Raw genomic sequence first — 27724 nt, forward strand, 5'->3', positions numbered from 1 at the left:
TCGTTAGATTAGACAGTATAGTACCAGAGAGGAGAGCTGACATGATGGATCCTATACGTTAGATTAGACAGTATAGTACCAGAGAGGAGAGCTGACATGGTGGATCCTATACGTTAGATTAGACAGTATAGTACCAGAGAGGAGAGGAGAGCTGACATGATGGATCCTATACGTTAGATTAGACAGTATAGTACCAGAGAGGAGAGCTGACATGATGGATCCTATACGTTAGATTAGACAGTATAGTACCAGAGAGGAGAGCTGACATGATGGATCCTATACGTTAGATTAGACAGTATAGTACCAGAGAGGAGAGAGAGCTGACATGATGGATCCTATACGTTAGATTAGACAGTATAGTACCAGAGAGGAGAGGAGAGTTGACATGATGGATCCTATACGTTAGATTAGACAGTATAGTACCAGAGAGGAGAGAGGCTGACATGGTGGATCCTATACGTTAGATTAGACAGTATAGTACCAGAGAGAGGAGAGGAGAGCTGACATGATGGATCCTATAACGTTAGATTAGACAGTATAGTACCAGAGAGGAGAGCTGACATGATGGATCCCATAATGCTAGATTAGACAGTATAGTACCAGAGAGGAGAGAGAGCTGACATGATGGATCCTATACGTTAGATTAGACAGTATAGTACCAGAGAGAGAGAGCTGACATGATGGATCCAGTATAGTAGCTGACATGATGGATCTATAGGATTAGACAGTATAGTACCAGAGAGGAGAGCTGACATGATGGATCCTATACGTTAGATTAGACAGTATAGTACCAGAGAGGAGAGGAGAGCTGACATGGTCGGACCGATCCTCGTCTTGATGTTCATCTGTTTCAACAGCTCAACACACATGGTCAGACAGCGCAGGAGGGTCTCTGGGTCCGTCTGACAGAGAGAACACAGCATTTATTCACGGGAGACAATAACGTGTCTGGACCTTCTCCATGTCTCTGTCTCCTTGTCGTCCTGCTGTGTGTGTGATTCCGTGGTGTGTGTGTGTGTGTGTGTGATTCCGTGGTGTGTGTGTGTGTCTGTACCTTCTCCATGCGTGTCTCTGTCTCCTTGTCGTCCTGCGGTGTGGTGTGTGTGTGTGTGATTCCGTGGTGTGTGTGTGTGTGTGTGTTTCTGTGTGTGTGTGTGTGTGTGTGTGTGATTCGTGGTGTGTGTGTGTGTGTGTGTGTGATTCCGTGGTGTGTGTGTGTGTGTCTGCTGTACCTTCTCCATGCGTGTCTCTGTCTCCTTGTCGTCCTGCGGTGTGTGTGTGTGTGTGTGTGTGTGTGTGTGTGTGTGTGTTTCTGTGGTGTGTGTGTGTGTGTGTCTGTACCTTCTCCATGCGTGTCTCTGTCTCCTTGTCCTCCGGTGTGGTGTGTGTGTGTGATTCCGTGGTGTGTGTGTGTGTGTGTTTCTGTGGTGTGTGTGTGTGTGTCTGTACCTTCTCCATGCGTGTCTCTGTCTCCTTGTCCTCCTGCGGTGTCTCCTCCTGCAGGATGTTGTTCCTCAGGTTCTCCAGGTCAGTTATAGAGTCCTTCAGCTCCGCTGCTCTGTTGAACTCCTGGTTACTGATACACTCCTCTAAGGCCTGTTTAGCTTCTAGGATACCAACTTTCACCTCCGCTAGCTGGAAGGAGAGAGAGAGAGAGAGAGAGAGAGAGAGAGAGAGAGAGAGAGAGAGAGAGAGAGAGAGAGAGAGAGAGAGAGAGAGAAAGAGAAACAGAGAGAGAAACAGAGAGAGAGAGAGAGAGAGAGAGAGAGACAGAGAGAAGAGAGGGAGAGAGACAGAGAGAAGAGGAGAGAGAGAAGAGAGAGAGAGAGAGAGAGAGAGGAGAGAGGAGAGAGGGGGAGGGAGAGAGAGGGAGGAGAGAGAGGGGAGAGAGAGAGAGACAGGGAGAGAGAGAGGGGGAGAGAGAGACAGGGAGAGGGAGAGGGGAGAGAGAGACAGAAGAGAGAGAGAGAGAGAGAGAGACAGAGAGAGGAGGTTACAGACCGTAAAGAGCTTCTGGACATCGGACAGCGACCACTGACCTCCATTTGGAGTTATACCTGTCCCCGGAGGTAGAATACCTCATGATAAGCTGTAGACCACATTACTTACTAAGAGTTTATACCTGTCCCCGAGGTAGAATACCTCATGATAAGCTATAGACCACATTATTTACCAAGAGAGTTTCTACCTCTCTCCGGAGGTAGAATGCCTCATGATAAGCTATAGACCACATTATTTACCAAGAGAGTTTCTACCTGCTCTCCGGAGGTAGAATACCTCATGATAAGCTATAGACCACATTATTTACCAAGAGACTTGAGACCTGCCCCGGATGGGAATACCTCATGATAAGCTATAGAACACATTATTTACCAGGAGAGTTTAGACCTGCCCCGGATAGAATACCTCATGATAAGCTATAGACCACATTATTTTACCAGGAGAGTTTCTACCTGCCCCGGAGGTAGAATACCTCATGATAAGCTATAGACCACATTATTTACCAGGAGAGTTTCTACCTGCTCTCCGGAGGTAGAATACCTCATGATAAGCTATAGACCACATTATTTACCAGGAGAGTTCCTACCTGCTCTCCGGAGGTAGAATACCTCATGATAAGCTATAGAACACATTATTTACCAGGAGAGTTCCTACCTGCTCTCCGGAGGTAGAATACCTCATGATAAGCTGTAGACCACATTATTTTACCAGGAGAGTTTCTACCCTGCCCCCGGAGGTAGAATACCTCATGATAAGCTATAGACCACATTACTTACTAAGAGAGTTTATACCTGTCCCCGGAGGTAGAATGCCTCATGATAAGCTGTAGACCACATTATTTACCAGGAGAGTTTAGACCTGCCCCCGGAGGTAGAATGCCTCATGATAAGCTGTAGACCACATTATTTACCAAGAGAGTTGAGACCTGCCCCCGGAGGTAGAATACCTCATGATAAGCTGTAGACCACATTATTTACCAAGAGTTGAGACCTGCCCCCGGAGGTAGAATGCCCTCATGATAAGCTATAGACCACATTATTTACCAAAGAGTTTCTACCTGCTCTCGGAGGTAGAATACCTCATGATAAGCTATAGACCACATTATTTACCAAGAGACTTGAGACCTGCCCCGGAGGTAGAGATACCTCATGATAAGCTATAGAACACATTATTTACCAGGAAGTTAGACCTGCCCCGGAGGTAGAATGCCTCATGATAAGCTATAGACCACATTATTTTACCAGGAGAGTTTCTACCTGCCCCGGAGGGTAGAATGCCTCATGATAAGCTATAGACCACATTATTTACCAGGAGAGTTTCTACCTGCTCTCCGGAGGTAGAATACCTCATGATAAGCTATAGACCACATTATTTACCAGGAGAGTTCCTACCTGCTCTCCCGGAGGTAGAATACCTCATGATAAGCTATAGAACACATTATTTACCAGGAGAGTTCCTACCTGCTCTCCGGAGGTAGAATACCTCATGATAAGCTGTAGACCACATTATTTTACCAGGAGAGTTTCTACCTGCCCCCCGGAGGTAGAATACCTCATGATAAGCTATAGACCACATTACTTACTAAGAGAGTTTATACCTGTCCCCCGGAGGTAGAATACCTCATGATAAGCTGTAGACCACATTATTTACCAAGAGAGTTTCTACCTGCTCTCTGGAGGTAGAATACCTCATGATAAGCTATAGACCACATTATTTACCAAGAGACTTGAGACCTGCCCCGGAGTAGAATACCTCATGATAAGCTATAGAACACATTATTTACCAGGAGAGTTTAGACCTGCCCCGGAGGTAAATACCTCATGATAAGCTATAGACCACATTATTTTACCAGGAGAGTTTCTACCTGCTCCCCCGGAGAGTAGAATACCTCATGATAAGCTATAGACCACATTATTTACCAGGAGAGTTTCTACCTGCTCTCCGGAGGTAGAATACCTCATGATAAGCTATAGACCACATTATTTACCAGGAGAGTTCCTACCTGCTCTCCGGAGGTAGAATACCTCATGATAAGCTATAGAACACATTATTTACCAGGAGAGTTCCTACCTGCTCTCCGGAGGTAGAATACCTCATGATAAGCTGTAGACCACATTATTTTACCAGGAGAGTTTCTACCTGCCCCCGGAGTAGAATACCTCATGATAAGCTATAGACCACATTACTTACTAAGAGAGTTTATACCTGTCCCCGGAGGTAGAATACCTCATGATAAGCTGTAGACCACATTATTTACCAGGAGAGTTTAGACCTGACCACCCAAGAGAGTTGAGACCTAGAATACCTCATGATAAGCTGTAGACCACATTATTTACCAAGAGGTTGAGACCTTAGAATACCTCATGATAAGCTAGCCACCCAAGAGGTTGAGACCTGCCCCGGGAGTAGAGATACCTCATGATAAGCTGTAGACCACATTATTTACCAGAGAGTTGAGACCTGCCCCCGGAGGTAGTAGAGATACCTCATGATAAGCTACCGGCCCCGGACTCGGTCCGGGCTGAAGGTTCCAATTGTGTACCTCCTGTCCAGGGTTTCTGGGATAATGGTGTTGAGGTCAGTCATGAACAGCCTTTCAAAGCATTTCATGACTACAGACGTGTGTGCAATGGGTCGTTAGTCATTTAGGCAGACTACTTTAGAGTTCTTGGGCACAGGGACTACGGTGGTCTGCTTAAAACATGTTGGCATTACAGACTCGGATAGGGAAGACACTTGTCTCTTACACAGTTGGTCAGCTCGTCCTGGAAATCAGGCCTTGTGAATGTTGAGGGGAGAGCTTTGTATCGTCTCTGTGTGTGGGTAAAGATGGTCAGAGTGTTTGTCACATTTAACTCTCTGATAGAAATTTGGTTTAAAAAACGAGTTAAAGTTTCCTTGCATTAAAGTCCCGGGCTACGAGGAGCACCAACCTCTGGGTGAGCCTTTTCTTGTTTTTAGCTCATTGAATGCCGTCTTAATTGCCTTGTGGATGTATTCCTGCTGTTTCTATTGTTGTGTTGTTGGTTAGGGGCCGAAAGTCAGCATGTTACTCTACATCTGTTGGTTACCAAGCACCTGACTAATAACATCTGGTTACCAAGCACCTGACTAATAACACCTGATTACCAAGCACCTGACTAATAACACCTGACTAATAACACCTGACTAATAACATCTGATTACAAGCACCTGACTAATAACATCGATTACCAAACACCTGACTAATAACATCTGATTACCAAGCACCTGACTAATAACATCTGATTACCAAGCACCTGACTAATAACACCTGATTACCAAACACCTGACTAATAACATCTGACTAATAACACCTGACTAATAACATCTGATTACCAAACACCTGACTAATAACATCTGACTAATAACACCTGACTAATAACATCTGATTACCAAGCACCTGACTAATAACATCTGATTACCAAGCACCTGACTAATAACATCTGATTACCAAGCACCTGACTAATAACACCTGACTAATAACATCTGATTACCAAGCACCTGACTAATAACATCTGATTACCAAGCACCTGACTAATAACATCTGATTACCAAGCACCTGACTAATAACATCTGATTACCAAGCACCTGACTAATAACACCTGACTAATAACATCTGATTACCAAACACCTGACTAATAACATCTGATTACCAAACACCTGACTAATAACATCTGATTACCAAGCACCTAATAACACCTGACTAATAACATCTGATTACCAAGCACCTGATTAATAACACCTGACTAATAACATCTGATTACCAAGCACCTGACTAATAACATCTGATTACCAAACACCTGACTAATAACATCTGATTACCAAGCACCTGACTAATAACATCTGATTACCAAGCACCTGACTAATAACACCTGACTAATAACATCTGATTACCAAGCACCTGACTAATAACATCTGATTACCAAGCACCTGACTAATAACATCTGATTACCAAGCACCTGACTAATAACATCTGATTACCAAGCACCTGACTAATAACATCTGATTACCAAGCACCTGACTAATAACATCTGACTAATAACATCTGATTACCAAACACCTGACTAATAACATCTGATTACCAAGCACCTGACTAATAACATCTGATTACCAAGCACCTGACTAATAACATCTGATTACCAAGCACCTGACTAATAACATCTGATTACCAAGCACCTGACTAATAACATCTGATTACCAAGCACCTGACTAATAACACCTGACTAATAACATCTGATTACCAAACACCTGACTAATAACATCTGACTAATAACACCTGACTAATAACATCTGACTAATAACACCTGACTAATAACACCTGACTAATAACATCTGATTACCAAGCACCTGACTAATAACATCTGATTACCAAGCACCTGACTAATAACACCTGATTACCAAGCACCTGACTAATAACATCTGATTACCAAACACCTGACTAATAACATCTGATTACCAAGCACCTGACTAATAACATCTGATTACCAAGCACCTGACTAATAACACCTGACTAATAACATCTGATTACCAAGCACCTGACTAATAACACCTGACTAATAACATCTGATTACCAAGCACCTGACTAATAACATCTGACTAATAACATCTGATTACCAAGCACCTGACTAATAACACCTGATTACCAAGCACCTGACTAATAACATCTGATTACCAAACACCTGACTAATAACACCTGATTACCAAGCACCTGACTAATAACATCTGATTACCAAGCACCTGACTAACATCTGATTGGATTACCAAACACCTGACTAATAACATCTGACTAATAACACCTGACTAATAACACCTGACTAATAACATCTGATTACCAAGCACCTGACTAATAACATCTGATTACCAAGCACCTGACTAATAACACCTGACTAATAACATCTGATTACAAGCACCTGACTAATAACACCTGATTACCAAACACCTGACTAATAACATCTGATTACCAAGCACCTGACTAATAACATCTGATTACCAAGCACCTGACTAATAACATCTGATTACCAAGCACCTGACTAATAACATCTGATTACCAAGCACCTGACTAATAACATCTGATTACCAAGCACCTGACTAATAACATCTGATTACCAAGCACCTGACTAATAACATCTGATTACCAAGCACCTGACTAATAACATCTGATTACCAAGCACCTGACTAATAACATCTGATTACCAAGCACCTGACTAATAACATCTGATTACCAAACTCCTGACTAATAACATTTGATTTTGATTAGACTCTAGGATACAAACCTTCACCTCAGCTAACTGGAAGGAGAGAGGAGAGGATAGAGAGGTAAAGGAGAGAGAGGGAAGAGGAGAGAGAGAGGGAGAGGATGGAGAGAGGAGAGGAGGGAAGAGGAGAGAGAGGATGGAGAGAGGAGAGGAGGGAAGAGGAGAGAGAGGGAGAGGGATGGAGAGAGGAGAGGAGGGGGGAAGAGGAGAGAGGATGGAGAGAGGAGAGGAGGTAAGAGGAGAGAGGAGGATGGAGAGAGGAGAGGAAGGAAGAGGAGAGAGGATGGAGAGAGAGGAGGGAAGAGGAGAGAGAGGGAGAGTATGGAAAGAGGGAAGGAGGATTAGATAGAGAAGAGGTAAAGGAGAGAGAGGGAAGAGGAGAGAGAGGGAGAGGATGGAGAGAGGAGGGGAGGGAAGAGGGAGAGAGGGAGAGGATGGAGAGAGGAGAGGAGGGAAGAGGAGAGAGAGGGAGAGTATGGAGAGGAGAGAGGGGAGGGAAGAGGATGGAGAGGAGAGGATGGAAAGAGAGAAGAGGAGAAGAGAGAAGAGGGAGAGGATGGAAAGAAAGAAGAGGAGAGAGGAAAGGAGAGAGGATGGAGAGAGGAGAGAGGAGAGGAGAGAGAGGATGGAGAGAGGAGAGGAGGGAGAGGATGGAGAGAGGGAGGAGGAGGGAAGAGGGGAGAGGAGGGAAGAGGAGAGAGGATGGAAAGAGAGAAGAGGAGAGAGAGGGAGAGGATGGGAAGAAGAGGAGAGAGAGGAAAGAGAGAGAGAGGGAGAGAGAGAGAGAAGAGGAGAGAGAGGGAAAGAGAGAGGGAAGAGAGAGAGGGAAGAGGTAAAGGAGAGAGAGAAGAGGAGAGAGAGGGAAAGGATGGGAGAGAGAAAGAGAGAGAGAGAGAGGAAAGAGGAGAGAGAGGGGAAGAGGAGAGAGGAAAGAGGTAAAGGAGAGAGAGAAGAGGAGAGAGAGGTAGAGGATGGAAAGAGGGAAGAGGAGAGAGTGAGGGAAGAAAGAGGGAAGAGGAGAGAGGGAGAGGTAAAGGAGAGAGAGGAAGAGGAGAGAGAGGGATGGAGAGAGAGAAGAGAGAGAGGTAGAGGAGGGATGGAGGATTAGATAGAGAATAAAGGAGAGATACAGCAGAGCGAATACCTTAACTTGTTTCCTGCGGTTCTCGTTCTCATCCAGCGGCTGTCTGACGACGATGGGCTCACGCACCTCCGAGATCACCTCCGCCACCTGGTGCGCACACACAGGTTAAAACTTTCACTACACCTTTATCTACTGTGTGTGTGTGTGTGTGTGTGTGTGTAACCTACGGTCTGAATGCGTCTGTGGTCGTCAGGTATCAGGGTCAGTAGTTTCTCTGTCAGCAGAGAGACCAGAGAGGAGGAGTCTGAGGTAGGACCAGCATCTCCTGTAACACAGCCACCACACGCTTCCTACACGCACACACACACACACAGAGTTACATGAACACTTTCTGTAGCACCATATACAAGGGAAAAGATAAACCTGATTAACTTCCTGCCGACTAGGCGCACTGTCGTTGAATCAACCCAATGGTTGTGTACCCGTTATCGACTGAGATCAGATTACGACATCATCTGATGTGATAAATATCTATCAGGCATCTGTTATGTAGTCAAGCCGAACTCAACCACTGATGGCTACATTACCTCCCCCACCCATCCTCTACTCCTCCACCTCTCTCACCCACCCCCCTCCTCTCACCCATCACCTCCTCCTCCTCATCACCCACCCCTCCCCCATCACCCACCCATCCCCTCCCCCATCACCCACCCATCCCCTCCCCCATCACCCCTCCCCTCCTCCCATCCCCCTCTTCTCACCTTCCTCCCTCTTCATTGGTATCCAGACAGCGGTGAGGTGGATGAGTTGTTGAGAGATGAACTCTTTAGTCATCACCAGCTCCAGCTGAGCAAAGTCTCCTTTCTGCTCTTCAGACAACACCGGGACACACTTCACATACCTGGTATTACATTAATAAGTTACCATACCTGGTATTATAACAGTTACCATACCTGGTATTACCCAGTAATAACAGTTACCATACCTGGTATTATAACAGTTCCCATACCTGGTATTATAACAGTTACCATACCTGGTATTATAACATTACCATACCTGGTATTATAACAGTTACCATACCTGGTATTATAACAGTTACCATACCTGGTATTATAACTTAGTTACCATACCTGGTATTATAACAGTTACCATACCTGGTATTATAACAGTTACCATACCTGGTATTATAACAGTTACCATACCTGGTATTATAACAGTTACCATACCTGGTATTATAACAGTTACCATACCTGGTATTATAATAACAGTTACCATACCTGGTATTATAACAGTTACCATACCTGGTATTATAACAGTTACCATACCTGGTATTATAACAGTTACCATACCTGGTATTATAACGGAGTTACCATACCTGGTATTATAACAGTTACCATACCTGGTATTATAACAGTTACCATACCTGGTATTATAGCAGTTCCCATACCTGGTATTATAACAGTTACCATACCTGGTATTATAGCAGTTACCATACCTGGTATTATAACAGTTACCACCTGGTATTATAATACCTGGTATTATAGTTACCATACCTGGTATTTACAGTTACCATACCTGGTATTATAACAGTTACCATACCTGGTATTATAACAGTTACCATTGCCATACCTGGTATTATAACAGTTACCATACCTGGTATTATAACAGTTACCATACCTGGTATTATAACAGTTACCATACCTGGGTTATTATAACAGTTCCCATACCTGGTATTATAACAGTTACCATACCTGGTATTACCCAGTAATAAGTTACCATACCTGGTATTACCGGTTTACCTGGTATTATAACAGTTACCATACCTGGTATTATAACAGTTACCATACCTGGTATTATAACATTACCATACCTGGTATTATAGCAGTTACCATACCTGGTATTATAACAGTTACCATACCTGGTATTATAGTTACCATACCAGTTACCATACCTGGTATTATAACAGTTACCATACCTGGTATTATAGTTACCAGTTACCATACCTGGTATTATAACAGTTACCATACCTGGTATTTATAACAGTTACCATACCTGGTATTATAACGGTTACCATACCTGGTATTATAACAGTTACCATACCTGGTATTAATAACAGTTACCATACCTGGTATTATAACAGTTACCATACCTGGTATTATAACAGTTACCATACCTGGTATTATAACGGTTTACCATACCTGGTATTATAACAGTTACCATACCTGGTATTATAGCAGTTACCATACCTGGTATTATAACAGTTACCATACCTGGTAGCAGTTACCATATATTGTTACAGTTACCATACCTGGTATTATAACAGTTACCATACCTGGGTTACCATTACTAACAGTTACCATACCTGGTATTATAACAGTTACCATACCTGGTATTATAACAGTTACCATACCTGGTATTATAACAGTTACCATACCTGGTATTATAACAGTTACCATACCTGGTATTATAACAGTTACCATACCTGGTATTATAACAGTTACCATACCTGGTATTATAACAGTTACCATACCTGGTATTATAACAGTTACCATACCTGGTATTATAACAGTTACCATACCTGGTATTATAACAGTTACCATACCTGGTATTATAACAGTTACCATACCTGGTATTATAACAGGTTTACCATACCTGGTATTATAACAGTTACCATACCTGGTATTATAACAGTTACCATACCTGGTATTATAACAGTTACCATACCTGGTATTATAACAGTTACCATACCTGGTATTATAACAGTTACCATACCTGGTATTATAGAGTTACCATACCTGGTATTATAACAGTTACCATACCTGAGTATTATAACAGTTACCATACCTGGTATTATAACAGTTACCCATGGTATTATAACAGTTACCATACCTGGTATTATAACAGTTACCATACCTGGTATTATAACAGTTACCATACCTGGTATTATAACAGTTACCATACCTGGTATTATAACAGTTACCATACCTGGTATACCCAGTAATAACAGTTACCATACCTGGTATTATAACAGTTACCATACCTGGTATTATAACAGTTACCATACCTGGTATTATAACAGTTACCATACCTGGTATTATAACAGTTACCATACCTGGTATTATAACAGTTACCATACCTGGTATTATAACAGTTACCATACCTGGTATTTAACAGTTACCAGTAATAACAGTTACCATACCTGGTATTATAACAGTTACCATACCTGGTAATAGTTACCATAGTAGTTACCACGGTTACCATACCTGGTATTATACAGTTACCATACCTGGTATTATAACAGTTACCATACCTGGTATTATAGCAGTTACCATACCTGGTATTATAGCAGTTACCATACCTGGTATTTATAACAGTTACCATACCTGGTATTATAACAGTTACCATACCTGGTACCCAGTAATAACAGTTACCATACCTGGTATTATAACAGTTACCATACCTGGTATTATAGCAGTTACCATACCTGGTATTATAACAGTTACCATACCTGGTATATAGCAGTTACCATACCTGGTATTATAACAGTTACCATACCTGGTATTATAACAGTTACCATACCTGGTATTATAACAGTTACCATACCTGGTATTATAACAGTTACCATACCTGGTATTATAACAGTTACCATACACAGTATTATAGCAGTTACCATACAAGTATTATAACAGTTACCATACCTGGTATTATAACAGTTACCATACCTGGTATTATATACCAGTTACCATACCTGGTATTATAACAGTTACCATACCTGGTATTATAACAGTTACCATACCTGGTATTATAACAGTTACCATACCTGGTATTATAACAGTTACCATACCTGGTATTACCCAGTAATAACAGTTACCATACCTGGTATTATAACAGTTACCATACCTGGTATTATAACAGTTACCATACCTGGTATTACCCAGTAATAACAGTTACCATACCTGGTATTATAACAGTTACCATACCTGGTATTATAACAGTTACCATACCTGGTATTATAGTTAACCTGGTATTATAAGTTACCATACCTGGTATTATAACAGTTACCATACCTGGTATTATAACAGTTACCATACCTGGTATTATAACAGTTACCATACCTGGTATTATAACAGTTACCATACCTGGTATTATAACAGTTACCATACCTGGTATTATAACAGTTACCATACCTGGTATTATAACAGTTACCATAGTAATAACCAGTTACCATACCTGTATTATAACAGTATTATAGCAGTTACCATACCTGGTATTATAACAGTTACCATACCTGGTATTATAACAGTTACCATACCTGGTATTATAGCAGTTACCATACCTGGTATTATAACAGTTACCATACCTGGTATTATAGCAGTTACCATACCTGGTATTATAACAGTAATACCAGTTACCATACCTGGTATTAACCCAGTAATAACAGTTACCATACCTGGTATTATAACAGTTACCATACCTGGTATTATAACAGTTACCATACCTGGTATTAACCCAGTAATAACAGTTACCATACCTGGTATTATAACAGTTACCATACCTGGTATTATAACAGTTACCATACCTGGTATTATAACAGTTACCATACCTGGTATTATAACAGTTACCATACCTGGTATTATAACAGTTACCATACCTGGTATTATAACAGTTACCATACCTGGTATTATACCAGTTACCATACCTGGTATTATACAGTTACCATACCTGGTATTATAACAGTTACCATACCTGGTATTATAGCAGTTACCATACCTGGTATTATAGCAGCAGTATAACCATACCTGGTATTATAACAGTTACCATACCTGGTATTATAACAGTTACCATACCTGAGTATTAGCAATTTACCAACCTGGTATTATAACAGTTACCATACCTGGTATTATAACAAAGTTACCATACCTGGTATTATAACAGTTACCATACCTGGTATTACAGTTACCAGTAATAACAGTTACCATACCTGGTATTATAACAGTTACCATACCTGGTATTATAACAGTTACCATACCTGGTATTACCCAGTAATAACAGTTACCATACCTGGTATTTACCAGTAATAGCAGTTACCATACCTGGTATTACCCAGTTATCATACCTGGTATTAGTAATAAGTTACCATACCTGGTATTATGGTAGTTACCAGTTACCATACCTGGATTATAACAGTTACCATACCTGGTATTATAACAGTTACCATACCTGGTATTATAACAGTTACCATACCTGGTATTATAACAGTTATCATACCTGGTATTATAGCAGTTACATACCTGGTATTATAACAGTTACCATACCTGGTATTACCCAGTAATAACAGTTACCATACCTGGTATTATAACAGTTACCATACCTGGTATTATAACAGTTATCATACCTGGTATTATAATGATTACCATACCTGGTATTATAACAGTTACCATACCTGGTATTATAACAGTTACCATACCTGTAGTATTATAGCAGTTACCATACCTGGTATTATAACGGTTACCATACCTGGTATTACCCAGTAATAACAGTTCCCATACCTGGTATTATAACAGTTACCATACCTGGTATTACCCCAGTAATAACAGTTACCATACCTGGTATTAACCAGTAATAACAGTTACCATACCTGGTATTATAACAGTTACCATACCTGGTATTATAACAGTTATCATACCTGGTATTATAACAGTTACCATACCTGGTATTATAACAGTTACCATACCTGGTATTATAGCAGTTACCATGCCTGGTATTATAACAGTTACCATACCTGGTATTATAACAGTTACCATACCTGGTTATAACAGTTACCATACCTGGTATTATAGCAGTTACCATACCTGGTATTATAACAATTACCATACATGGTATTATAACAGTTACCATACCTGGTATTACCCAGTAATAACAGTTACCATACCTGGTATTATAACAGTTACCATACCTGGTATTATAACAGTTACCATACCTGGTATTATAACAGTTACCATACCTGGTATTATAACAGTTACCATGCCTGGTATTATAACAGTTACCATTACCACCTGGTATTATAACAGTTACCATACCTGGTATTATAACAGTTACCATACCTGGTATTATAACAGTTACCATACCTGGTATTTATACCATACCTGGTATTATAACAGATTACCATACCTGGTATTATAACAGTTACCATACCTGGTATTATAGCAGTTACCATACCTGGTATTATAACAGTTACCATACCTGGTATTACCCAGTAATAACAGTTACCATACCTGGTATTACCCAGTAATAACAGTTACCATACCTGGTATTATAACAGTTACCATACCTGGTATTAACCAGTTATAACACTTCATTACCATACCTGGTATTATAACATTAGTTATAACACTTCATATACCTGGTATTACACATTAGTTATAACACTTCATATACCTGGTATTACAGTAATACAGTACTAGTTATAACACTTCATATACCTGGTCTATTACACTGGGTAGTTATAACACTTCATATACCTGGTATTATACAGTTACCTAGTATTAACAGTTACTTCATATACCTGGTATTACACATTAGTTATACCTGGTATTCATATACCTGGTATTTACAGTTACCATACTGGTATTATAACACTTCATACCTGGTATTAATACATTAGTTATAACACTTCATATACCTGGTATTACAGTTACATTAGTTATAACAGTTCATATACCTGGTATTAACAGTTACATTGGTATTATAACTTGCTTACCATATACCTGGTATCACACATTAGTTATAACACTTCATATACCTGGTATTATAACAGTTACTAGTTATAACACTTCCATACCTGGTATTACATAGTTATAACACTTCATACCTGGTATTACACACCTGGTAGTTATAACACTTTATATACCTGGTATTGCAGTAATAACAGTTATGGTACTTAACAGTTACCATACCTGGTATTACACAATTACCATAGTTATAACACTTCATCCCATACCTGGTATTACACATTAGTTATAACACTTCATATACCTGGTATTACACCAGTTATAACACTTCATATACCTGGTATTACACATTAGTTATAACACTTCATATACCTGGTATTACACATTAGTTATAACACTTCATATACCTGGTATTACACATTAGTTATACCACTTCATATACCTGGTATTACACAGTATAGTTATACCACTTCATATACCTGGTATTACACAGTACTAGTTATAACACTTCATATACCTGGTATTATAACACATTAGTTATAACACTTCATATACCTGGTATTACACAGTACTAGTTATAACACTTCATATACCTGGTATTACACATTAGTTATAACACTTCATATACCTGGTATTACACATTAGTTATAACACTTCATATACCTGGTATTACACATTAGTTATAACACTTCATATACCTGGTATTACAGTTACATAGTTTATAACACTTCATATACCTGGTATTACACATTAGTTATAACACTTCATATACCTGGTATTACACAGTTAAAACACTTCATATACCTGTATATACACAGTTATAACACTTCATATACCTGGTATTACACATTAGTTATAACACTTCATATACCTGGTATTACACATTAGTTATAACACTTCATATACCTGGTATTATAACAGTACTAGTTATAACACTTCATATACCTGGTATTACATTAGTTATAACACTTCATATACCTGGTATTACACAGTACTAGTTATAACACTTCATATACTGCCTGGTATTACACAGTTATAACACTTCATATACCTGGTATTACACAGTTATAACACTTCATATACCTGGTATTACACAGTACTAGTTATAACACTTCATATACCTGGTATTACACAGTTATAACACTTCAGTTACCTGGTATTACACAGTTAAAACACTTCATACCATACCTGGTATTACACAGTTATAACACTTCATATACCTGGTATTACACAGTTATAACACTTCATATACCTGGTATTACACAGTTATATTTCAGTTATACCTGGTATTACACATAACACTTATATACCTGGTATTACACCAGTTATAACACTTCATATACCTGGTATTACACATTAGTTATAAGACTTCATATACCTGGTATTACACATTAGTTATAACACTTCATATACCTGGTATTACACATACTAGTTATAACACTTCATATACCTGGTATTACACAGTACTAGTTATAACACTTCATATACCTGGTATTACATTAGTTATAACACTTCATATACCTGGTATTACACATTAGTTATAACACTTCATATACCTGGTATTACACAGTACTAGTTATAACACTTCATATACCTGGTATTACACAGTTTAGTTATAACACTTCATATACCTGGTATTACACAGTACCAGTTATAACACTTCATATACCTGGTATTACACATTAGTTATAACACTTCATATACCTGGTATTACACATTAGTTATAACACTTCATATACCTGGTATTACACAGTTATAACACTTCATATACCTGGTATTACATTAGTTAACACTTCATATACCTGGTATTACACAGTTATAACACTTCATATACCTGGTATTACACAGTTATAACACTTCATATACCTGGTATTACACAGTACTAGTTATAACACTTCATATACCTGGTATTACACAGTTATAACACTTCATATACCTGGTATTACACATTAATTATAACACTTCATATACCTGGTACACAGTACTAGTTATAACACTTCATATACCTAATTATTACACATGAGTTATAACACTTCATATACCTGGTATTACACATTAGTTATAACACTTCATATACCTGGTATTACACAGTACTAGTTATAACACTTCATATACCTGGTATTACACATTAGTTATAACACTTCATATACCTGGTATTACACATTAGTTATAACACTTCATATACCTGGTATTACACAGTTAAAACACTTCATATACCTGGTATTACACAGTTATAAGACTTCATATACCTGGTATTACACATTAGTTATAACACTTCATATACCTGGTATTACACATTACCTAAGTTATAACACTTCATATACCTGGTATTGTACACATTAGTTATAACACTTCATATACCTGGTATTACACATCAGTTATAACACTTCATATACCTGGTATTACACATTAGTTATAACACATATACACAGTATTACACATTAGTTAAAACACTTCATATACCTGGTATTACACAGTACTAGTTATAACACTTCATATACCTGGTATTACACATTAGTTATAACACTTCATATACCTGGTATTACACATTAGTTATAACACTTCATATACCTGGTATTACACATGAGTTATAACACTTCATATACCTGGTATTACACATTAGTTATAACACTTCATATACCTGGTATTACACATTAGTTATAACACTTCTTATACCTGGTATTTTACATTAGTTATAACACTTCATATACCTGGTATTACACATGAGTTATAACACTTCATATACCTGGTATTACACATTAGTTATAACACTTCATATACTATAAGTATTACATTAGTTATAACACTTCATATACCTGGTATTACACAGTTAGTTATAACACTTCATATACCTGGTATTACACATTAGTTATAACACTTCATATACCTGGTATTACACATCAGTTATAACACTTCATATACCTGGTATTACACATCAGTTATAAGACTTCATATACATAGTATTACACATTAGTTATAACACTTCATATACCTGGTATTACACATTAGTTATAACACTTCATATACCTGGTATTACACAGTACTAGTTATAACACTTCATATACTATGGTATTACACATCAGTTATAACACTTCATATACCTGGTATTACACATTAGTTATAACACTTCATATACCTGGTATTACACACTAGTTATAACACTTCATATACCTGGTATTACACATTAGTTATACCACTTCATATACCTGGTATTACATCAGTTATAACTTTATATACCTGGTATTACAGTACTAGTTTCATATATACTGGTATTCATATACCTGGTATTACACATCAGTTATAACACTTCATACCTGGTATTACACAGTACTAGTTATAACATTTATACTATACTACCATGAGTTTATTACACATATCAATTCTTACATTACTTCATATACCTGGTATTACACAGTACTAGTTATAACTTACTTCACATATACCTGGTATTACACATCCAGTTATAACACTTCATATACCTGGTATTACACATTAGTTATAACACTTCATATACCTGGTATTACACATCAGTTATAACACTTCATATACCTGGTATTACACATTAGTTATAACACTTCATATACCTGGTATTACACATTAGTTATAACACTTCATATACCTGGTATTACACATCAGTTATAACACTTCATATACCTGGTATTACACATTGGAGTTATAACACTTCATATACCTGTATTACACATCAGTTATAACACTTCATATACCTGGTATTACACATTAGTTATAACACTTCATATACCTGGTATTACACATTAGTTATAACACTTCATATACCTGGTAGTTATAACATATATACCTGGTATTTTACAGTTATAACACTTCATATACCTGGTATTACATTAGTTATACCACTTCACTTCCTAGTACTAGTTATAACACTTCATATACCTGGTATTACACATCAGTTATAACACTTCATATACCTGGTATTACACATTAGTTATAACACTTCATATACCTGGTATTACACATTAGTTATAACACTTCATATACCTGGTGTTACACATTAGTTATAACACTTCATATACCTGGTATTACACATGAGTTATAACACTTCATATACCTGGTATTACACATCAGTTATAACACTTCATATACCTGGTATTACACATTAGTTATAACACTTCATATACCTGGTATTACACACAGTTATAACACTTCATATACCTGGTATTACACATTAGTTATAACACTTCATATACCTGGTATTACACATTAGTTATAACACTTCATATACCTGGTAGTTATACTTCACCTGGTATTTAGTTATAACACTTCATATACCAGTTATGGTATTACACATCAGTTATAACACTTCATATACCTGGTATTACACATTAGTTAAAACACTTCATATACCTGGTATTACACAGTACAGTTATAACACTTCATATACCTGGTATTACACATCAGTTATAACACTTCATATACCTGGTATTACATCAGTTATAACACTTCATATACCTGGTATTACACATCAGTTATAACACTTCATATACCTGGTATTACACATTAGTTATAACACTTCATATACCTGGTATTACACATTAGTTATAACACTTACATATACCTGGTATCACACAGTTATATAATAGTTAACTTCACACTCCGTGTCATGCCATGAACAATCCATAAGGAGTTGGTAAGAGGCACAAACTGACTGGCACCCAGGCTACCTTGACATATCACATGTTATACACACACACACACACACGACATAACCAGAAAGGTAGGTGGACAACTGTTATAACAACTGCTCATCCAACATCTCATTCCAAACGGGTACTGAGGTTGGGCGATTAGGCCTGGCCCTGCAGTAGGCTTTCAATTCATCCCAAAGGTGTTCAGTTATAACATGTTACTACTATACAAATATACATCAGTTACCACTACTACACTGTCTTCATATACCAGTTATAACAGTTACCACTACTACACTGTCTTCATATACCAGTTATAACATGTTAACACTACTACACTGTCTTCATATACCAGTTATAACATGTTACTACTACTACACTGTCTTCATATACCAGTTATAACATGTACCACTACTACACTGTCTTCATATACCAGTTTATAACATGTTACCACTACTACACTGTCTTCATATACCGGTTATAACATTATAACATGTTACCACTACTACACTGTCTTCATATACCAGTTATAACATGTTACCACTACTACTGTCTTCATATACCAGTTACTACACTGTCTTCATATGTTATAACCACTACTACTGTCTTCATATACCAGTTATAACATGTTAACACTACTACACTGTCTTCATATACCAGTTATAACATGTCTTCATATACTACTACTACACTGTCTTCATATACCAGTTATAACATGTTACTACTACTACACTGTCTTCATATACCAGTTATAACATGTACCACTACTACTGTCTTCATATACCAGTTATAACATGTTACTACTACTACACTGTCTTCATATACAGTTATAACATGTTAACCCTACTACACTGTCTTCATATACCAGTTATAACATGTTACACACCACTACTACACTGTCTTCATATACCAGTTATAACATATTACCACTACTACACTGTCTTCATATACCAGTTATAACATGTTACCACTACTACACTGTCTACATATACCAGTTATAACATACTACTACACTGTCTTCATATACCAGTTATAACATGTTACTACTCATATACCAGTTATAACATGTAACACTACTACACTGTCTTCATATACCAGTTATAACATGTTACTACTACTACACTGTCTTCATATACCAGTTATAACATGTTAACACTACTACACTGTCTTCATATACCAGTTATAACACTGTTACAGTTATAACACTACTACTACACTGTCTTCATACCGAACACCGCATATTAACTTTTCACTTTACCAGTTATAACCACTACACTGTCTTCATATACCAGTTATAACATGTACCACTACTACACTGTCTACATATACCAGTTATAACATGTTAACACTACTACACTGTCTTCATATACCAGTTATTATAACATACCAGTTAACACTACTACACTGTCTTCATATACCAGTTATAACATGTTACCACTACTACACTGTCTTCATATACCAGTTATAACATGTTACTACTACACTGTCTTCATATACCAGTTATAACATGTTACTATGCTACTACACTGTACTTCATATACTTCATATACAGTTATAACATGTTAACACTACTACACTGTCTTCATATACCAGTTATAACATGTTACTACTACACTGTCTTCATATACCAGTTATAACATGTTACCACTACATAATACACTGTCTTCTACTACACTACCATATTTTAGTTATAAGTACTATAACACTGTCTTCATATACCAGTTATAGTTGCACCACTATATATACCAGTTATAACATGTTAACACTACTACACTGTCTGGACACACCTAGTAACAATGTTTCTCTGGTTGGCCGACAGCACTGGCAGGCCCTTCACATATCTAGAGAGAACAGACGGGAGACAATGGACTGTATTCACAAAGAGGCTCAGAGGAGGAGTACTGATCCGGGTCCAAACTGATCCTAGATCAGAACCCCTACCCTGAGACAACGGGCTGTCAGAGTACTGATCCGGGTCCAAACTGATCCTAGATCAGAACCCCTACCCTGAGACAACGGCCTGTCAGAGTGCTGATCCGGGTCCATATCACTAGAACCTAACAGGCCAAACTGATCCTAGATCAGAACCCCTACCCTGAGACAACGGCCTGTCAGAGTGCTGATCCGGGTCCAAACTGATCCTAGATCAGAACTCCTACCCTGAGACAACGGCCTGTCAGAGTACTGATCCGGGTCCAAACTGATCCTAGATCAGAACCCCTACCCTGAGACAACGGCCTGTCAGAGTACTGATCCGGTCCAAACAGATCCTAGATCAGAACTCCTACCCTGAGACAACGGCCTGTCAGAGTACTGATCCGGGTCCAAACTGATCATAGATCAGAACCCCTACCCTGAAACAGGGGACACAACGGCCTGTCAGAGTACTGACCCTAACATCTCTACAGTCTACCTACACGCTTCCAGTCTAGATATCACAAGGACTAGCCTTAAAATACTGGTCCTATAGACTGGGACAGACTTGAGTCAGTGTTCCCCCAAACCTCTCCTCCAATACCACCAATGCCTGTCCAAGGATTTGATATATTCCACGACTAGCAGAGCTGATGTACCCTGGGAAAGGGTTGCGGGGGGTACTGGCTAGAGGTACATACAGGAGAGGGTAGGGGGAGTTGACATATGTGATGTGATGTAGTCAGGGTGATGTAGTGGTGGTCTTACCCGTAGTCAGGGTGATGTAGTGGTGGTCTTACCCGTAGTCAGGGTGATGTAGTGGTGGTCTTACCCGTAGTCAGGGTGATGTAGTGGTGGTCTTACCCGTAGTCAGGGTGATGTAGTGGTGGTCTTACCCGTAGTCAGGGTGGCGTGGTGGTGGTCTTACCCGTAGTCAGGGTGATGTAGTGGTGGTCTTACCCGTAGTCAGGGTGATGTATGGGGTGGTCTTACCCGTAGTCAGGGTGATGTAGTGGTGGTCTTACCCGTAGTCAGGGTGATGTATGGGGTGGTCTTACCCGTAGTCAGGGTGATGTAGTGGTGGTCTTACCCGTAGTCAGGGTGATGTAGTGGTGGTCTTACCCGTAGTCAGGGTGATGTATGGGGTGTAGTGGGGTCTTACCACGTAGTCAGGGTGATGTATGGGGTGTAGTGGTGGTCTTACCCGTAGTCAGGGTGATGTATGGGGTGTAGTAGTGGTCTTCCCCGTAGTCAGGGTGATGTAGTGGTGGTCTTACCCGTAGTCAGGGTGATGTAGTGGTGGTCTTACCCGTAGTCAGGGTGATGTATGGGGTGTAGTGGTGGTCTTACCCGCAGTCAGGGTGATGTATGGGGTGTAGTAGTGGTCTTACCCGTAGTCAGGGTGATGTATGGGGTGGTCTTACCCGTAGTCAGGGTGATGTAGTGGTGGTCTTACCCGTAGTCAGGGTGATGTATGGGGTGTAGTGGTGGTCTTACCCGTAGTCAGGGTGATGTAGTGGTGGTCTTACCCGTAGTCAGGGTGATGTATGGGGTGTAGTGGGGGTCTTACCCGTAGTCAGGGTGATGTATGGGGTGTAGTGGTGGTCTTACCCGTAGTCAGGGTGATGTATGGGGTGTAGTAGTGGTCTTCCCCGTAGTCAGGGTGATGTAGTGGTGGTCTTACCCGTAGTCAGGGTGATGTATGGGGTGTAGTAGTGGTCTTACCCGTAGTCAGGGTGATGTATGGGGTGGTCTTACCCGTAGTCAGGGTGATGTATGGGGTGTAGTGGTGGTCTTAGCTGTAGTCAGGGTGATGTATGGGGTGTAGTGGTGGTCTTACCCGTAGTCAGGGTGATGTATGGGGTGTAGTAGTGGTCTTACCCGTAGTCAGGGTGATGTATGGGGTGTAGTGGGGGTCTTACCCGTAGTCAGGGTGATGTATGGGGTGTAGTGGGGGTCTTACCCGTAGTCAGGGTGATGTATGGGGTGTAGTAGTGGTCTTACCCGTAGTCAGGGTGATGTAGTGGTGGTCTTACCCGTAGTCAGGGTGATGTATGGGGTGTAGTGGTGGTCTTAGCCGTAGTCAGGGTGATGTATGGGGTGTAGTGGTGGTCTTACCCGTAGTCAGGGTGATGTATGGGGTGTAGTGGGGGTCTTACCCGTAGTCAGGGTGATGTATGGGGTGTAGTAGTGGTCTTACCCGTAGTCAGGGTGATGTAGTGGTGGTCTTACCCGTAGTCAGGGTGATGTATGGGGTGTAGTAGTGGTCTTACCCGCAGTCAGGGTGATGTATGGGGTGTAGTGGGGGTCTTACCCGTAGTCAGGGTGATGTATGGGGTGTAGTAGTGGTCTTACCCGTAGTCAGGGTGATGTATGGGGTGTAGTAGTGGTCTTACCCGTAGAGGTATTCAGCGAAGGTAGCAGCCTCGGGCAGCAGTTTCTCCAACATCTCCTCTCCTTCATCCCCTTTAGTCTTAATGAACTCACAAAGAGCTCTCCAGTACAACACGCTCTCACAGGACAGAGACCCAGCCGGGACCAGCATCCTACAGAGAGACAGTCAGTGTGTGAGAGTCAGTCAGACAGCCAGCCAGCCAGCCAGTCAGTCAGCCGGTCGGTCAGACAGTCAGTCGGTCAGACAGCCGGTCAGTCAGCCAGACGGCCAGTCGGTCGGCCAGACGGCCAGTCAGCTAGCCGGTCAGACAGCCAGTCTCACACAGAGCTCTCCAGTACAACACGCTCTCACAGGACAGAGACCCAGCCGGGACCAGCATCCTACAGAGAGACAGTCAGTGTGTGAGAGTCAGTCAGACAGCCAGCCAGTCAGCCAGCCAGCCAGTCAGTCAGCCGGTCAGACAGCCAGTCTAACACAGAGCTCTCCAGTACAACACGCTCTCACAGGACAGAGACCCAGCCGGGACCAGCATCCTACAGAGAGACAGTCAGTGTGTGAGAGTCAGTCAGCCAGCCAGCCAGTCAGCCAGCCAGCCAGTCAGTCAGCCGGTCAGACAGCCGGTCAGACAGCCAGTCTCACACAGAGCTCTCCAGTACAACACGCTCTCACAGGACAGAGACCCAGCCGGGACCAGCATCCTACAGAGAGACAGTCAGTGTGTGAGAGTCAGTCAGACAGCCAGCCAGTCAGCCAGCCAGCCAGTCAGTCAGCCGGTCAGACAGCCAGTCTCACACAGAGCTCTCCAGTACAACACGCTCTCACAGGACAGAGACCCAGCCGGGACCAGCATCCTACAGAGAGACAGTCAGTGTGTGAGAGTCAGTCAGACAGCCAGCCAGTCAGCCAGCCAGCCAGTCAGTCAGCCGGTCAGACAGCCAGTCTAACACAGAGCTCTCCAGTACAACACGCTCTCACAGGACAGAGACCCAGCCGGGACCAGCATCCTACAGAGAGACAGTCAGTGTGTGAGAGTCAGTCAGACAGCCAGCCAGTCAGTCAGCCAGCCAGTCAGTCAGCCGGTCAGACAGCCAGTCTCACACAGAGCTCTCCAGTACAACACGCTCTCACAGGACAGAGACCCAGCCGGGACCAGCATCCTACAGAGAGACAGTCAGTGTGTGAGAGTCAGTCAGACAGCCAGCCAGTCAGCCAGCCAGCCGGTCAGACAGCCAGTCTCACACAGAGCTCTCCAGTACAACACGCTCTCACAGGACAGAGACCCAGCCGGGACCAGCATCCTACAGAGAGACAGTCAGTGTGTGAGAGTCAGTCAGACAGCCAGCCAGTCAGTCAGCCAGCCAGTCAGTCAGCCGAGCCAGTCAGTCAGCCGGTCAGACAGCCAGTCTCACACAGAGCTCTCCAGTACAACACGCTCTCACAGGACAGAGACCCAGCCGGGACCAGCATCCTACAGAGAGACAGTCAGTGTGTGAGAGTCAGTCAGACAGCCAGCCAGTCAGCCAGCCAGCCAGTCAGTCAGCCGGTCAGACAGCCGGTCAGACAGCCAGTCTCACACAGAGCTCTCCAGTACAACACGCTCTCACAGGACAGAGACCCAGCCGGGACCAGCATCCTACAGAGAGACAGTCAGTGTGTGAGAGTCAGTCAGACAGCCAGCCAGTCAGCCAGCCAGCCGGTCAGCCAGCCGGTCAGACAGCCGGTCTCACACAGAGCTCTCCAGTACAACACGCTCTCACAGGACAGAGACCCAGCCGGGACCAGCATCCTACAGAGAGACAGTCAGTGTGTGAGAGTCAGTCAGACAGCCAGACAGACAGACAGCCAGCCAGTCAGTCAGCCGGTCAGACAGCCAGTCTCACACAGAGCTCTCCAGTACAACACGCTCTCACAGGACAGAAACCCAGCCGGGACCAGCATCCTACAGAGAGACAGTCAGTGTGTGAGAGTCAGACAGCCAGCCAGTCAGCCAGCCAGTCGGTCAGACAGCCGATCAGTCAGCCAGACGGCCAGTCGGTCGGCCAGACAGCCAGTCAGCCAGCCGGTCAGACAGCCAGTCTCACACAGAGCTCTCCAGTACAACACGCTCTCACAGGACAGAGACCCAGCCGGGACCAGCATCCTACAGAGAGACAGTCAGTGTGTGAGAGTCAGTCAGACAGCCAGCCAGTCAGCCAGCCAGCCAGTCAGTCAGCCGGTCAGACAGCCAGTCTAACACAGAGCTCTCCAGTACAACACGCTCTCACAGGACAGAGACCCAGCCGGGACCAGCATCCTACAGAGAGACAGTCAGTGTGTGAGAGTCAGTCAGACAGCCAGCCAGTCAGTCAGCCAGCCAGTCAGTCAGCCGGTCAGACAGCCAGTCTCACACAGAGCTCTCCAGTACAACACGCTCTCACAGGACAGAGACCCAGCCGGGACCAGCATCCTACAGAGAGACAGTCAGTGTGTGAGAGTCAGTCAGACAGCCAGCCAGTCAGCCAGCCAGCCAGTCAGTCAGCCGGTCAGACAGCCAGTCTAACACAGAGCTCTCCAGTACAACACGCTCTCACAGGACAGAGACCCAGCCGGGACCAGCATCCTACAGAGAGACAGTCAGTGTGTGAGAGTCAGTCAGACAGCCAGCCAGTCAGCCAGCCAGCCAGTCAGTCAGCCGGTCAGACAGCCAGTCTAACACAGAGCTCTCCAGTACAACACGCTCTCACAGGACAGAGACCCAGCCGGGACCAGCATCCTACAGAGAGACAGTCAGTGTGTGAGAGTCAGTCAGACAGCCAGCCAGTCAGCCAGCCAGCCAGTCAGTCAGCCGGTCAGACAGCCAGTCTCACACAGAGCTCTCCAGTACAACACGCTCTCACAGGACAGAGACCCAGCCGGGACCAGCACCCTACAGAGAGACAGTCAGTGTGTGAGAGTCAGTCAGACAGCCAGCCAGTCAGCCAGCCAGCCAGCCAGTCAGTCAGCCGGTCAGACAGCCAGTCTCACACAGAGCTCTCCAGTACAACACGCTCTCACAGGACAGAGACCCAGCCGGGACCAGCATCCTACAGAGAGACAGTCAGTGTGTGAGAGTCAGTCAGACAGCCAGCCAGCCAGTCAGCCAGCCAGCCAGTCAGTCAGCCGGTCAGACAGCCAGTCTCACACAGAGCTCTCCAGTACAACACGCTCTCACAGGACAGAGACCCAGCCGGGACCAGCATCCTACAGAGAGACAGTCAGTGTGTGAGAGTCAGTCAGACAGCCAGCCAGTCAGCCAGCCAGCCGGTCAGCCAGCCGGTCAGACAGCCGGTCTCACACAGAGCTCTCCAGTACAACACGCTCTCACAGGACAGAGACCCAGCCGGGACCAGCATCCTACAGAGAGACAGTCAGTGTGTGAGAGTCAGTCAGACAGCCAGACAGACAGACAGCCAGCCAGTCAGTCAGCCGGTCAGACAGCCAGTCTCACACAGAGCTCTCCAGTACAACACGCTCTCACAGGACAGAAACCCAGCCGGGACCAGCATCCTACAGAGAGACAGTCAGTGTGTGAGAGTCAGACAGCCAGCCAGTCAGCCAGCCAGTCGGTCAGACAGCCGATCAGTCAGCCAGACGGCCAGTCGGTCGGCCAGACAGCCAGTCAGCCAGCCGGTCAGACAGCCAGT

At 42.1% G+C, this 27724-nt stretch overlaps 1 protein-coding gene across 1 annotated transcript; it reads right to left on the minus strand.

Moving 5' to 3' along the window:
- Positions 1 to 791: 791 nt before the first annotated feature.
- Positions 792 to 24116, minus strand: LOC135567111 (condensin complex subunit 3-like; the record flags this gene model as incomplete). Its single annotated transcript, XM_065014575.1, has 6 exons — positions 24064 to 24116; positions 9151 to 9262; positions 8589 to 8711; positions 8422 to 8508; positions 1450 to 1635; positions 792 to 902 (listed from the first exon to the last, which is right to left on the minus strand). Coding segments are annotated over exons 1-6 (672 nt in total), but the record flags the coding sequence as incomplete, so codon positions are not given.
- Between the last annotated feature and the right edge of the window lie 3608 nt (positions 24117 to 27724).

Source organism: Oncorhynchus nerka, unplaced genomic scaffold (genome assembly GCF_034236695.1).
Source record: "Oncorhynchus nerka isolate Pitt River unplaced genomic scaffold, Oner_Uvic_2.0 unplaced_scaffold_2624, whole genome shotgun sequence".
Classification (NCBI taxonomy): Eukaryota; Metazoa; Chordata; class Actinopteri; order Salmoniformes; family Salmonidae; genus Oncorhynchus; species Oncorhynchus nerka.